This window comes from Cydia fagiglandana, chromosome 1 (genome assembly GCF_963556715.1).
Source record: "Cydia fagiglandana chromosome 1, ilCydFagi1.1, whole genome shotgun sequence".
Taxonomy (NCBI): domain Eukaryota; kingdom Metazoa; phylum Arthropoda; class Insecta; order Lepidoptera; family Tortricidae; genus Cydia; species Cydia fagiglandana.
In genome coordinates this window covers 2,178,638-2,195,758 of record NC_085932.1, presented here as the reverse complement: position 1 = coordinate 2,195,758, position 17,121 = coordinate 2,178,638, and the positions used below count along the sequence as shown (strand labels likewise).

The 17,121-nt window shown below is 42.5% G+C and overlaps 1 protein-coding gene across 1 annotated transcript; it reads right to left on the bottom strand.

Moving 5' to 3' along the window:
* Positions 1–265: 265 nt before the first annotated feature.
* Positions 266–4,096, bottom strand: LOC134670842 (lipase member H-A-like). The gene is made up of 5 exons (XM_063528664.1): positions 4,027–4,096; positions 2,985–3,141; positions 1,722–2,116; positions 923–1,129; positions 266–486 (listed from the first exon to the last, which is right to left on the bottom strand). Exons 1-5 carry the CDS (start codon positions 4,094–4,096, stop codon positions 266–268), a joined length of 1,050 nt encoding a protein of 349 aa, XP_063384734.1.
* Between the last annotated feature and the right edge of the window lie 13,025 nt (positions 4,097–17,121).

Sequence of the window (17,121 nt, the reverse complement as noted above, 5' to 3'; positions counted from 1 at the left end):
TCGAATCGCATCCAATGCAAGTGTGGCCAAGGCGAAGAACAAAGAAACTGTCCCATCTGGCCCCATCTAGGCCACATGCCGCTTGCCGGGGACACGTAGGAATAGTGTACATAACTAATTACACGAACAGTTCGAGTAAATAAAGAATGCTACTATAATTTTGTGACCGTTATGAAACTATCAAATTCACCCCAAGTTACGATACCTACCTAGGTAAGACATTTCAAAATTCTATATGCGTATAGCATGGAAATTGTTCTCATTTTTAGAATTCGTCTCCCATTGCGTACAAAGACTCGTTTCTCGTATGCAGATAGTAGTTCCCTTCGACGCTGTGTTTGGCTGGCGCGCCCATGGTGGAGGTGTTGGTCTGGCACTCGCCGTTCTCGAAGCCCTGGTAGCTATCGCACAGGTACGACGTGAACGGTACGCAGCCTTGAATCGATTCTCCGAAAAACTCGTACGCTCTACTGTGGCTGCAAGAATCTGTACAGATCACAGAAAACAAAAAAAAATACTATAGTCTTACCACTCTTACCTATAGAATGCTTGAAGCGTTGTGCCAAGGAAGATTAAGGTTGTAAGTTCGTTTTTTTAGCTTTAGAATTTTTCAATTAAAAGACTTCAAGATCGCGTAGTGCATAATTAAGGAAAATGTAGATAAAGTGCAAGTGTAAAAGAGATAGCATATACCCTGGTTGCGACATCAGGGTGCCTAGCCAACATGCCAATCGTTTATGCTTCGTAGCGAACGAAACGCCAATGTCTGTCGCACTAATATGGAAGAGTGATAGAGAGAGATGACTACGCTACGCTACGGAGCGTAAACTATTGGAATGTTGCATAGCCGTACTTTATTGTACAAAGTTAAACGCTAAAAGTCTACAAAACTACCTAATGGTCCATTTTCTTGCATCCATACCTACGTGTCCCCGATCCTCCCCCTCGCACCCTGGTTGCGGGGATGTACCCCCGTTGGGGTAAAAGTCCGCCTGCCCGTGGTGCTCATTGTAGCCGTAGAAGCCTCCGTCCGTGTGGATTATGTCCACGAACGTGCCGTCAGTTCCGTCCAGACGGTATTCGTCAGGCATTGGGGGTAATTCGAACAGCGGTCGGGCGGGGTCTAGCCCTAGAAGACAAAATTGATCAGTTGCTAGACTCCCTTTATGCTAATTTCCTGCCTCGCACAGCTAGACTGTGCATGGAATGAATCGTCGCCTGCGGTATTTCCGACCGACACGACCGAATTCAAGAAAAGACCGTACTCTTATCTTAAGGTTGGCAACGCACTTCCAGCCCCCTCTGGTGTTGCGGGTGTCCATGGGCGCAGTAATTACTTACCATCAGGTAATTCGTCTCGTCGCTCGTTTGGCTCCTATCCTAAGTATATCATAAAAAACAAACTGCAGCTAATAATGTGCACACGGGCTACGTGTGCGTGACGTGCACGTGCGGCATTGTAGTATACAGATCCTTATGAGAGACGGCTCACCCCTTGCGTGACGTGTGCGTGTGCGGCTCCAACATTAGCAGCGCACGCGTCCACGTCACGCCCACGCAGCCGGTGTGCTCTGGCCTTAAGTGGGTTTACGGTAGCACATTCACAGTGTCGCTTGCCAAATTGGTGAAGAGTGTGCCTGGTCTAACTTTAAGGTATCCACCCAACTGGTTATTGTCCCTACTTAAATTTTGGCAGACAGGTATAGTTAATAAAATCTTACCGGTAATTCTAAATACATTTTTACTGAAAAACATGCCAGCGTATCCCATGACGTGTGCTCCCAAGCTGTGTCCAATCAAATGCATTTGTTCCCCCGTCGTATTAAAGTTGTCGACCAGCGAGTCCAGCAGCTTCGCCAGCCGCTTACCCACGTACCGCGTGGACAACGCAGCCCACACGTAATTAGGGTTCCGTGCCAGCTCATACCAATCCACCACTATCACGTTCAGATCGGCTCCGTCTAAGAAATAGGTCTTTTGAATCTGTATCCAAAGATTATTTCCGCTACCCAACCAACCATGTGTCAATGCTTTGGTGTCTCTTGAGGGGTCGAAAAACTGGCTCTTTTGACCATTTGTTTCTGGTTGCAAGGTTTCTGGATCATTTGGGTTGTTCCTTGAGGAAACAAAGGGAGAGATTTAGTGTTTAGAATTCGTTCAAGCTCAATATACCTATTGAGCTTGAACGAATTAACGACGTACCCGTCGATTAACGTTAACTCTATGAAACTTTTACGGGAACGTGAGGTAACTACACGTAGGTATGCGCTCTTTTACCTGTAAAATGCCGACCCATAGTGATGGGAAAAGGGCAAGCAAATGATGTCTTAGGACAAACCATTTTCATAGGAATCCCTATATAGCCCATCAACGTGCACACTAGCGCCACTGCTAAATATGCGTTCAAAGCTAAAAGGGCCGTTTTTGTTTTGAGTTCATAGACCGACGAATCCAGCATCATAAAAAAACTAGTCTGATGTATTCAAAAGGTACTTAATGCGTGCACAATACAGTACGTAGCGACCCCCTTTTTTAAATACCTGTCGTTACACTTAATTAATTACGATTATTTAGCAGTGGCGCTAGTGTGCACGTTGATGGGCTACTAGAGTCGCACCAAACAAAGTCTGCAGCGGATTTGATAGTCCCACAGACAAAACATCCTCCACACAGCATAGTCGCGCTACCCCCTCTGCCACGCATAGGGTAATTTTACTCCATGTTCGAGTCGAAAATGTCTGTGTGACGTCCGTGCCTTTGAACGGACCAATCACGGCACGGGACTTCGCGCACCCCCGCATTTTTGGCATCATCGGTTGTACCTCTACCTTCCATAATCGGTTGCATGAAATAATTGCTCTAAACTCGGTCTAGAGGATTCCTAGTCTATGTTATATATCTATGGCGTGGGCTATCAAAATCGCTGCAGACTTTTTACAGTCTGACTATACGCCTGTCGCTCCAGAGATCAAATTTAAAAATACCTGGTGTAGAGGTAAAAATATACGCGTCCGTATATCCAGCCGTCGGAATCGTCCGGCAGCGCGGAGAAATTCATCGTGTACTCTGTTCCGTTCTCGTCGTAGTAGCTGAGCCACTCCGTGCCGTATCCGTCGTTGGACGACGCGGACCGGATGCCGGCTACGAAATGTTCATCATCATCAGTATTTAAGAGCTATGCTCTTGTCGGTGGAGTAATCGCCACTCTTCTTTTTGCTGGGCCAGCCTTTTAACTCCCTCGTACGACACGACAGAAACTTTTTTGAGCATGGCAGGAGAGAAGAGATGCCTGTTAGACACAATAGCTAACAGAAGGGGCAAGATGGTTGGCCACTTGATACGGCACGACAGATTCTTTTTAAACATCCTGGAGGGCAAGATTGAGGGGAAAAGAGGCAGAGGAAGGCCCAGGCTCACATATCTCAGCCAAATAAAAGAAAAAGTTTCTACGAAATGTTACCACGTTTGAAATTGCTTTTAACCCTTAAATGCATGATTTTTTCTTTTTGTCCGAAATTAATATATTGCACATCATTGTTTGCCGATTCTAGGAAAAATAGTAAAAAAAATATAACTTCGATTTTCACTGCGAAATCAGTATTAGAAGTTGAATTAGCTAAATCATATTTATGTAAATATGTAATTTTCGGTAATAGATAATATATGAATTTTTTAACTACCATTAGAAATACACTATTTGTGATATACCTATTGTACAATGCAAGCATCGCACATTTCTCGCGTCAGCATTAAATATAATGACTTATAATAATTGCTGTATTTGCGATTACGCCATACATCGATTTATGAATTAGTTTACGTTTATACGTGCTCCTAGCTAGTACTCATATACCTTGGTTATCAATAAATAAATATACCGAAATCAGTGTTTCCATCAAGATTGCAATCTACCATCAAGAATCATATCAACTCAGATGTACTATCCGTACATCTTATGGTCCTTCGAAGCTATCAGTGACTGTGACAGTGATTTCGTCCAAACGGCCTCCCACAAGCGGGTCTCACCGTGCGGATTGAACAGGCGCTGTGACTCATCCAGAGCCTGACTATATTCATTGTCATAGGAGAACAGCATCAGTTCATCATCGAAGATATCAAGACTATCAAGAGACGTCTACTATCAAGCCAAGTAAGAGAAATCTCGAACTTGAAAAATCATCATTGTCAGTGCTGCAGCAATTATCATCAATTTTAAATCAGGAAATCAATATCATTATCAAACATCAAATATCAGTGGCCACAGTATTGTCAATAGTTTGTTGATTAATACTTTTTATCAATATCTACACTACTTCCTATCAATAAATCAAGATGAGTTTAGAAAAGGAAATGGAAGCGATTCGCAACGATCAAAATCAGCTCATGGCCAATATGAACAGGCTATTTGAGAACTACAAAAAAGATGGTCCAAGCCGCCGAACTGAGTCTAACATCAATAACAAGTTGACCGGCCTCGACGGATTCTGGCAAGAGTTTCAAAGCAATCATGCAAGGCTGGTAGCATTCAAGAACGAGGAATGCAATTATTTTGCCGAAAAGACTTATAACAAAACCAAAACCTTCTATGAATCAGCTCGGTCTGTATTGCTAGATCATTTGGATACAGCTAAAAGGGCTCCTCTATCACCGAGACCTAGAGCAATCTCACCGAAACCAGCAGAACGTTTAACACACCCTTCGTCAGCAATGCCTAATTGGGCCGAAGAAAAATCAAAAATTGAAGAAGTGCATCCTGGGCCATCAAATCACCAGAGCCGCGACGTCACTCGAGACAATCAATCTGAGAATCAGGACAAAACGGCTACCCGGGCTCCAGTCAATCCAGAGTTCGCATTTCCACCTATTTTCAATTTCAACGAAAAACCAAGCGTGGATGCTGCCAAGTTGTCAGAGAAGATGAGAAAACAACAGAGCAACTTCAAGGCCTTCGCGCGTACTTTACATTACATAGACCTCTCCACCGTTAATGAAAAGTGGGAATTGGAAGATCTGCTCAAATCAGTCCAGTCTCGTTGGACAACCATTGACACGCTTCACTGGGACATCGACAGTGAACTTTTCGAAGACGACGAAACCTACAATCAAACGTTCTACAAATATGAGAGGAAATTACAAGATATCAAAAAATCCATCAATTCAAAAATATGGTCCATGGCCCACCGTGAGAAATCAACTCCCGTCATGGACATACCGCCGTTTAGTGGAAACTACCAACAGTGGGTTTCATTCAAGGATTTATTTAATGAAGCCATACATCATAATCGCTCCATGTCCAACGCACAAAAGATGCAGTTTTTGAAAAATAAGGTCAGAGGTGAAGCTGAAAAACTTATTCAACATCTCAACATCAGTTCAGAAAATTATGAAACCTGCTGGGAAATCTTAAACCACAGGTACAACAACACGAAACTGATTTTCACCGCCCACCTCAATAACCTGCTGTCGCTATCAACAATGCAACAACAATCATATCAACAAATCAAGCGTCTACATGACACCACCAACGAGTGCTTAAATGCCATCAGAAACCTCGGCGTGGACACCTCGTCATGGGATCCGCTTATCGTCCATATTTTATCACAAAAGTTGGACGCGGAAAGTCATACGGAATACGTCGAATCATTAAAGAACCCACGTGACTTGCCGACCTTAAAGGAATTTCTAGATTTCCTAGAAATGAAGTTTACATCATTTGAAGCCAGCCGCCGCAAGTTGGACGCACCAAAAACATCCCAACAATCAGAAGCATCAAGAAAACCTTATTACAAATCATTTGTAGGCATAAAGGATTCATCATTATCACAAAATAAATCAAATGATGTTAAATCAAGTTATTATCAAAGAAAACATTGCCCAGTTTGTAATAAGAATCATGGCATATTTAATTGCGAAACATTTCAAAGTGCAAAGCCAGAACGCAAACGGAGCATTATTGCAAGTTTGAATTTATGCAAAAATTGCCTTTACAATCACTACGATAAGGAATGTTTTTCAACAAGTCGATGCCGCACATGCCAAGAAAGACATAATACACTCGTACATGATGCCTACAGTCAGAAACAAGATACTTCCGATCTACTTAATAAACGGAAAACTGTTGCAACTATTACGCAAGAATGTAATAAAAATATAGAAGTTTTATTACCTACCGCCCTCATCAAGGCAAGGGCAGTAGATGGAACTTATCACATTTTGAGAGCATTTATTGATCCTGGAGCACAGATGTCATTGATCACGGAGGCTGCGGCTCAACTTCTACAGATACCCCGAAAAAGCTGTAACGACACTATGTATGGCCTCGGCATTAGTGGAAACACCTGCAACGGCGTTATAAACGTCACCATGTCATCAATGCATTGTGACTTTCAATTTGACGGCGAGTTATTTATCATGAATAAACTCACTCTTCCCCTACCGAATCAAACCTTCGTCAAACCCGATCTGTCGTACTTAAAAGGACTTCCACTGGCAGACCCGGATTACAACATCAGCCGCCCTATCGATGTGATTTTGGGAACAGAAATCTACGCTAAATTCGTCCAAAATGGAACCATAATAGAAGGCGATGACCTCCCAGTAGCTCAGAAAACGAAACTTGGGTACATCATAAACGGAAAGGTCCCATTGCCATCGTATCAATGCTGCACCGTCGTCAACAACATGAATGATATCTCGCGCTTTTGGACCATAGAAGACATCAATGAAGCATCAAGTTTGTCATCAGAAGATCAATATTGTATAAACTTCTACCGCGAAACTACATTTCGACAAGAAGACGGAAGATACGTCGTTCGATTGCCGTTGAAACCAGAAAAAGAAAATGCTCTGGGACAATCAAGGAACATTGCCATAGCACAGTTCAGGCAACTCGAGATCAAGTTTCGGAAGGATCAAAATATCGAGAGAGAGTACAAGAAGTTTATCCAAGAATACATAAGTTTAGGCCATATGCGCGAATGTACAGACGAAATCGACGGGCCACCCAACTCGACACAAGAGTGCTTTTTGCCACATCACTGCGTGCAAAGGCCTGAGTCAGCAACTACATCTCTTAGAGTCGTGTATAATGCGTCTGCCAAAACGTCAAATGGGACAAGTCTGAACGACATCATGTACAGCGGACCCAATTTACAACACGACTTATTGTCACTCATCATTAAGTGGAGACAATATAAGGTCGCGTACGTTGCAGACATAGAAAAAATGTTTAGAATGATTGGTATAAACATTCAAGATCAAAAATATCAGAAGATCATTTGGAGAGACAATGAACATCAAAGGTTTCGTGAATACGCCTTAACGACCACAACCTACGGCACCAAGGCTGCCCCCTGGTTAGCCATGATGACGTTAAGACAGCTGGCCAAGGACGAACGCCACAATTATCCTGAAGCGGCTAAGGTCGTAGAAGAGAGTTTTTACATGGATGACCTTCTACACGGCTGTCACGATCTCGAATCAGCGAAGATAATGAAACAAAATTTGATCGAATTATTACAATCAGGAGGGTTCAATCTTCGCAAATGGGCATCAAACACACCCGAACTACTGCAAGGAGCTAGCAAGTCTCAAGATCAGCAACAAACATTTGAATTCAAAGATCAAGAAACAACGAAAACGCTGGGTCTACGCTGGCACCCGCAGGAAGATCTGTTTACTTTCCAACTAAAAATTGCACCACTATCAAATCAAACATCGATCACAATGACGAAGAGAGAGTTACTGTCAAGTATAGCGAAAGTATTCGACCCTCTCGGGTGGCTTTCGCCAGTAACCACGAAATTGAAGTTACTGTTTCAAAATGTCATATCAAATGACATCGGATGGAACGATCAAGTACCGCATAATATCAAAATGGAATGGTACACAATGTCACAAGACCTACAAACTATCAAAGATATCAAAATCCCCCGTCGGCTAAATACCTACAAGAATCAAGACCTTGAACTACACGGTTATTGCGATGCATCGACTAAAGCATACGCGTGCGCAATCTACTGCCGTGTCATCCCTGCCGACGACAAACAATCAACGTCGCCGCCGGTACTGATAGCAGCAAAATCAAGACTCGTACCGCCCAAAAAAGCTGTGACCTTGCCGAGATTAGAACTATGTGCAGCTCTTCTTCTATCAGCCCTCATGGAGAAGGTCAAGCAATCCCTATCAGAAAACAAAATCAAATTGGTCTGCTGGTCTGACAGTACAGCAGTTTTGGGCTGGCTAAATGGCGAACCTAGCAAATGGAAACCATTTATAGCGAACAGGGTTACTCAAATTACAAAAATCATACCGCCGACTTGTTGGAACTACGTCAAGTCCGAAGAAAACCCGGCCGACTGCGCTAGTCGCGGAATCACGGCCCAGCAATTACTAAAACATCCTCTTTGGTGGAATGGTCCAAACTGGCTATCATCATACAGTGAAAATCAAGAAAGGCCCACATTCACTACGGATCAAGAGGTTAAAACATCAAAACAAAGCCACGCGGTAACATGTAAACAAACAGACGGGGACATTATCAATGAATTAATAAACAAGCATAGCAACTTGACACATTGCACCCGCGTGCTCGCATGGATACTACGAGTGGCCGCGCGGCGTCAGCAGTGCTCAAGTTACCTAACAGCTGACGAGATAAGAAGCGCTAAAAATAGAATCATCAAGTACGTGCAAGAAAGAGAGTTTTCAAATGAAATCATTAATTTGAAAACAAATCAATCAGTGGATTTAAAAAGCAGTATTTTGAAATTAAGACCTTTCCTCGATCAACATGGAATGTTACGCGTTCGAGGACGACTTCATAACGCACACATCAGCTGGGAAATGAAGCACCCTCTTATTATTCCACATAGAGGTCGCCTGACGGAGCTACTTATAGATCAAGCACATAAAGCTGTTTTGCACGGAACCGCCAAACTCACACACTCCAAGCTAAGAGAATCAGTGTGGATTGTAGGAGGTAATAGAGCTACGAAAAATCTCCTACGCCGTTGCATAACGTGCCTTAAGCAGAAACCTCCAAAACTATCACAACTCATGGGGGACTTACCTGAATCAAGGTCAAATCCATCAAGGCCATTTTATAATACCGGTGTGGACTATACAGGATACGTATCAGTGAAGGCAAGCAAGGGTCGCGGCATCAAAACAACTAAGGGCTACATTGCTGTGTTTGTCTGCATGGCAACAAAGGCAGTGCACTTACAGCTAGTTTCAGACCTAAGCTCGGAATCATTTCTGGCCGCTCTACGGAGAATGTCCGCCCGGCGTGGAGCACCCCGTCATATCTTCAGTGACAACGGCACAAATTTTACTAAAGCCAACAAAGCAATTAAAAGGGAGTATGAAGAGATCACTGCCTCGCTAGATGAATCATTCTTCAAAGCAATCAGCGATATGAACATCAGCTGGCACTTCAATGCACCTTCGTGGCCCAGCGCGGGCGGCCTGTGGGAAGCGGCCGTCAAAAGCCTCAAACATCATCTTCACCGAGTGCTGGGAGAACAGCACCTAACCTTCGAAGAATTTTCGACTCTATTGGCACAGATAGAGGGTTGTTTAAATGCACGTCCACTGTGTGCGTTGACCGAAGACCCTGATGACCTGGATTATATCACACCGGCACACTTTTTAGCAAGTGGTCCGACTCTCCACATCGTTGAGACTGAAAGGGACGAGCGTACACGGTGGCGCCTAACACAGAAAATATTCCAAGATATATGGAAAAAATGGCAAGCTGAATACCTGTGTCAGTTACAATCACGCTGTAAATGGACGCAACCCAAGCCAAACATTGAAATTGGCGACGTCGTAATCATTCACGACGCAAATTTACCTGCCGGCAAGTGGGCTCTTGGCAGGGTATCAGATGTTCATGCAGGAAAGGACGGCCTTGTCCGTGTCGCTTCAGTAAAGACAAAAAATTCAATAATCAAAAGGCTCATCATCAAGCTGTCAAAACTGCCAGTATCAGAAAACGAAACGTCAACCAGTGAAGATCAGAAAAAAGATACATCGGCCACGCCCCCTGCAAGACAAACAAAACAAAGAAAACCAGCAAAATCCAAACTCATTGGTTACATCACTATGGCGCTTATGATGTTTATGTTATTTATATCGCCGGCGCAATGCACTCATGACATATCACATTTCAAAGAGGGACAAGGCATTTACTTTGATAAAATAACAAATATGAAACTGGCCCGAGACGAATGGAAGCTTGTAGTTTATTATGACATCAATCCATACTGGGAAGGATCAGAACTATTTTCCAAATATATCAAGCACTTGGAAAATATGTGCCACGCCATCGAAAATAAACAACAGTGTAACATCGTACTCAATCAACTGCGTCACGCCTTTTCGGAATTAAAATACTACGACAGCATGCTACTCGGTCAACGTGTCGAATCACCACGTAAGAAGAGGGCATTCTTCAACGGCGTCGGCAACCTCGCTCACAGCCTATTCGGCGTGCTCGACGATCAGTTCGCCGAACAATATCAGAAGGACATCGACCTCACCCGAGCTAATGAAAAACATTTAGCACAATTATGGAGGAATCAAACCTCGGTTATAGAAGCGGAAGCCAACTTACTAAAGAGAGTTGAAACATCAATGCAAAATCAGCACAAAACTTTCAACCAACACATAAACAACATCGAGAAGAGCCTTAACAAACAGGCCACCGAAATTCAAGAATCAACACAAATAAATGAAATCACCGTGTCATCAATCATCGCTAATAACATACTCGTAAACCTGAAGAGCATACAAGACACTTTATTGGACACCATCGCTAACGTCATTTATGGCAAATTCAACGTTCACCTATTGACACCACAACAGTTGAAAGATGAGCTGAATATCATAGCCGGGCAGATGCCAAAGGATTTGACTCTACCCTGCGAAAACATCAACACAGATCTACCCAAACTATATCAATTAATGAAGGTGCGAACAAGAATGACCCGCCAGTACCTTATCTTCGAAATCAAGATTCCCTTAGTCTTCCAAGATGTGTACGAACTCTTCAGATTAATATCAATTCCATGTCAAGTTGGAAAAAATATGATCAAAATACGACCTATAGCACATCAAGTGGCTATAAATATCAAAAAAGAATCGTATATACCTATGTTGGATGAAACTGTAAATAAATGCTCGCACTACGATTCTAATACTCTAATTTGTACGCTACAAGGTCCAATTTATCAACTAAAATCAGACTCACACCTCTGCATTGCCGATCAAGTTTCAAACGAGTGCTCAGCTGACTCTGACACTTGCCACAACATATGGACGGAACTAAGCACTATGAATACATACCTATTCTTTTGTTGTGACGAATGTACGGCGAGAATCATATGCGGACAGGAGGTCAAGGCCGAGCATCTGAATAAGGCAGGAATCATAACCCTTCCAACAGAGTGCGTGTTAAATGGAGACGCCTTTACCATATTTCCACAGAAGAAACATTCGAACGACATCAAAACACAAGCAACCGTTGTTAAGTTCGACGTGCCCTCCATAAACAACGTTATAAACTTAACAGTACCAGTCTTACAAGGCGACTCAGATACTCTTGGAAACAATGACAAATACTTCAAGGTCATCAAAGACCAAATCGAACACATGAAGAACGAGGGAGCGTTATCAGACAGAATCAACTACCACGACGTTCATCATTACACCGTAATCTACGTAGTCCTGAGCATAGTCATCGTGTTAGCAGCGCTGTACGTGCGCCGCTGCATTCGACGCCGTCAACTCGTCGCGCGCCTCACCCCTACGTTCGCCGCCGCCGCCCCCCGGGAGAGCGGTCGCAGACCAACCTCGATGTCATCCACATCGCGCAGCTCCATTCCATCAGCGACCGAGCACAACCACAGCGGACAACCCCCTGAGAGACAAGATCATCGCGTCGCGGCAACTGCGCTCAACTCTACAAATACTTCTATGTTTAGGGGATTTACTTCTATCAAATAATTTCAGTTTCAAATTATTTAATTACAACAATCAGTTTTATATAAAAATATCTCAGCATCTCTTATCAATTTCTCATCTCCTGGCCGGGAATATGTACAATGCAAGCATCGCACATTTCTCGCGTCAGCATTAAATATAATGACTTATAATAATTGCTGTATTTGCGATTACGCCATACATCGATTTATGAATTAGTTTACGTTTATACGTGCTCCTAGCTAGTACTCATATACCTTGGTTATCAATAAATAAATATACCGAAATCAGTGTTTCCATCAAGATTGCAATCTACCATCAAGAATCATATCAACTCAGATGTACTATCCGTACACCTATGATAAAGTTATTAAATATAAAATAATTACATACCACGAAAAAACCGTTCATAATCACATACTAAAAATTATCAACTTATGGATTTTTCCAAGCTTGCCGACTTTTCGTCTTAAAACGAATGTAATTTTTATAAATTAAAAATATTGCGTACATTTAACCCTTAAATCATCACCCTATTAATTGACGTTTGGTATAAAGGTGCGTTCAAGAACGTAAGCCTTTTTATTTTAAAACTGTGAGCTGTCTAACGCTTTGTAGACATTTGGCAACACTATACATTTAAGGGTTAAGGCCGTTAGGAGGTGACCAACCTGAGGGCTTACCGCGAACCACGTTCGACGTGTTGCCTCTCTATCGCACTTGTAAATTTGTCCGTAAGGTTGACAGGGAGGCAACACTTCGAACGTGGTTCGCGGTAGGCCCTCTGGCTTCCCCGACGTTTCAATGTCAACCTGATCTTCGGGGCGCAGGTACCTAACTACAATGGGGTTGGCATCATTTAACCTTTTGAACACCAACTGATGCCACGGAGGTAAATTTTAATTTTGTGGATAAATAATTCCAACCTAAAAGTGGGGTGTTTTGTAGTAGATTTTCATCAAAAAACGATCGACGTCAAGTGCCGCCTTTGACGTCGTTGTCAGGATTTTACGTTGACGTCACTGCCGTCTGTGGCGTAAGAACAAAAGGTTAAAGGCTTTGGCACCAGCATAGGCTGTTTTATGAGATTTGGCTTATGCATATCCAAGCCATAAAAAAAGAATTTGTCACTATTCGTGGGATTGACATTGACAGGTAAAACTATCTATGCTGGCGCCATCTGTCCTCGACCGGCCAACCCAATTTAGCTGGCCGAATATAACTAATAGTGCAGGGAAGTTAGATAGTAGATTTACGTCGACTAGAATTACTGCCAATTTGCCCCTCGTGACTGGTTTTCTGGCGGCGGCTTCCTGAGCCTCATAATCATGTTTAAAACCACAGCGAACTTACCATACACACACATTAATCCAAACAATTTAGAAATCAGCGTGACACCCATTGATAGTAACTGGCATAGGTACTGATGGCAACAGTTCCGATACATGCGTATATATCACCGAAATGGAGGAAAAAATGGAAGTTATGCAAAACATTCATACCGTCATGTATATTCATACTTGGCGTTATCTTATCTTGGTAGTCGAAAACCCACTTAATAATTTAGGTATCCACTACTCGCTAGTAAGAAATGTACCAAGCGTCATCTAGCTAGCCCATCAACTGAAAATGGAGAAGACCAGTGAAAGTTAATTATAGATGGCGCTCTTCCAGATTCCGTACGATGCCTATATGTATACTATAAGAGAGAGACAGGAGTGATTGTCCTTAGGAATGGAATTCCTTGCCGGCGTCTATATTTTCGTGTTCTTATAACCCGGCAACCTTCAAATCAAGAGTGAACAGGCACCTTCTGGGCGAGCTCGCTCCATCGTAGGCCACGTCTACGCCTCGGCTAGTCTGTGGCCATGAGTAAGCCCATTCATAATAATAAAAAAAATCTGGCAAACCAATCTTTTAACGATTTTGAGCTTGAACATGCTCCCAGGACGGAAGGATTAATGGAGTGGAGGGGTACTTGATGTTAGGAATGAATAAATGATACAAAAATCTAATTATAGCAACGTTATTGTATTTTTTATTTTTGAATTGAATCCTTTTTGTGCTTACACAGTAAACACATGATCTCAACACTTACGAACTAAAAATATTCTAAAACGAAAATAATGGTTATTTCGATCGAGTTATAAAAAGGTGGCTTGTGCAAGTAGATGTTTCCACTCGTTCATATTCTTATTGTGGTTTGTTGGAGTATACCTATCTTAATTTCGTGCTGTTGGAATGATATTTTGAATAATAGAGTATTATTTATCATGTATTGTGCTGAGATATCGTGCAAATATGCCTTAATTCTTTATTTATTTACGTTTGGGGTGCCCCTTTTTTCTCCGCGTTACATTTCGCCAATGTGCACGCATATTACTGTCTTTATATAAACCGATATATACGATTTAGATATATTAGTCTAATATATTGCTATCTTTTTCATTTTAGTCTATAGAAATATCGAATGACTTTAGGTTATGCTTCGAAACTACCTCGTGACATCGCTATACGTTTTTAATAAAAGTAATATAAAGTCTTGAAGTTGTGTGCTCTGCGTTAGTAGATAACTTTAGTGCCCCAACAGCGGTACCTAGAGATAACACTTGTCGTTACGTCGTTAACATTTGACTATACATAATGTTACACAGTACGTGTAAGTAGGCCTTCACGAGAAATTAAGTAGGACAGTACGGTACACACTATGTTAATACCATATTTAATGTAAACGAATTAAGGACATAATAGGGAATGGAAAAGACTAGATATCACATGGTTTTTGAGCTATATCTAGTTGTATTTATTACGTGTATGTATAAGAAATAACCAAGCAATTACACATTACGTCGTCAGTGACCGTCGCGCGCGTATAATTGAAGTTCTAAACGCGCGAGGTAAAAACCCAAAAACCGCTTTTTTCTAACTGTAATTTCACACTTAATGTATCTGTTGTTTCCATGTAAAGTCTGTTAGGCGAATAAAAGTCAGAGCAAGATAAAATAAACTTTCAACTACTCGAGGTCGTGAACTGTATCTATACGTGTCTTTAGAATACCTAAACAATTAGCTATCGTGATCGCGTGCAGTAGGTTCGTTATGCGACAAATAATTGAATTCACGTCACATGAATCTAGGCATTGCCCTGAGTTACGGCGATTCAAAATATTACAGCTATCCTTCTAGGTACAGTACAATCGCTTAAATATCGCCGCGAACAATATGAACCTACGTCGCTCCTTAAATTCGTGCTAAATACATACATCGTGACTCAAAATATTATCAATAATATTACAGTTGGTCAGTCGAAAAAATTGAGCACTTTTTAACATATCATTAATTATTTTGATCATGGATTAATTTAATGCACAAATTGTCGACTCTATTACTCTAAGTGTAACGCTATGGCTGGGGTTACCTATCGAACCATGTAAGAAAATAAAAAAGAACTTCTACCGAGTGTCGTTATACGTATCTTACATGCTAAATCGTCATCGGCAGTGAACTAATGATGCGTCCGTCGGCGCCGGCGCGTCCGCGGGCCGTCCGGGTCCGTCTCCGGCTCGGGTCCGGGTCCGGCCCGGCTCGGGTCCGGGTCCGGCCCAGCTCGGGTCCGGCCCGGCGCGGACTCCGGACGCCGGCGCCCCTGATCCCACGAGACACTCCATGCACGCATATACATAACTACACCTTATTGTAACTACCTATCTATTACTTTACGAGTTATTTTATTTCAATTTCTTTAAAGCGTACATTTTTATTCTTATTTATTAGGAGGTCCTTAATACGAAATTCGTATCATTAACAAAACGTCTGCATTACAAGATCTACAAATAGAGTGCATTATGCGAAAATATAACAAAAATTCATCAATAGGAATTAACTAATAACAAACGTAACTCTAAACAGTCTTGGCTATGACTGGTCAACTATAGGTGGGATCGCTCCAGGAACCGATATAATTACGATGCCTCAGTGTATTTGTAAAGCCAGACAGGTCTGACGCGGGGATATGGAAAATGTACAAATCAATTGACTGATGGACTCCAACACCCGGTCGTCGCCGCCGGCCTCGCGCCGACTCTCGGCATCGCGCCGACACCGACGCCCGGCCTCGCGGGCTCGCCGCTTCCTCAGACAGAACCTTACCGCATAAATAAATAAGTGTACAAGATATAATATCTACTAATGTTTTTTTACATATGTACAGAGTTTAAAAATTATATAACGTAGGTACATAAATAATAGAATCAATAAATTTGTACTTGAAATAATTATAAATTTGAGAATACGAAACATTGTTTAATTTGCAACTTTTGAATGTTACGACTAAAAACCTACTTAAAATTACTTTGTTCATATTTTATTGCAGAGCGAGCGCGGTCGCTCGCCGGCGGGGCCGCGACCGCGCCCGCTCGCATATACACGTTATCAGATCTATCCTTAGTTACAATAATAACTACAATATAATGTTGGTATGAGCGGTGTCGTGGATGCTACCCGCCCATACCTAAAGCGTTTAGGCGGACGCTGCGCGCCCCGCGCGCCCGATATGGCACGTGCGGCTTTAGATTTCTCATGTGAGCCTATGTCATTTCCGCGTGATTTTAAAATATTAGAAAAAACCTAAGGATTTCATGTAGTATTTTCAGAACGTAAAAACATGTCAACAGATATGATATAATTAAAAAAATAATTGACGATTCGTTTTGATAAAGGCGGGCGAGCGGGGCGGACGCAAAGCGCCACGGCATCCACTTTCTACATATGTACTTTAATAATAGCAGTCATTTGCTTCGAGAGACTGGAGTCATCGTTCCCTAAGAGCTATGTTAGACATCTAGGGCCCCGCGCACCGCGCCGGGGCCGAGGTGGGATTTTTACTCTACGTAATAATTACGAACGTATCAAATCATAACCGTATCTATTTCGGAATGCCCCTCGAACGAGTAAAACTCGGGCCGCGACTACTTTCGAGGCGATAATTGTCGGAAGAATCGTGATTGTGCCCATTCTTTCTATATATCCGGCTCGACGTCCGAGTCGAAAAAGGAAGTATCTACGTAACTCATCTAACCGTTACGAACGAGCCGAGGGAGTTGCGGCCGGTCGGCGTCTCCAGGCGAACGGGGCCGA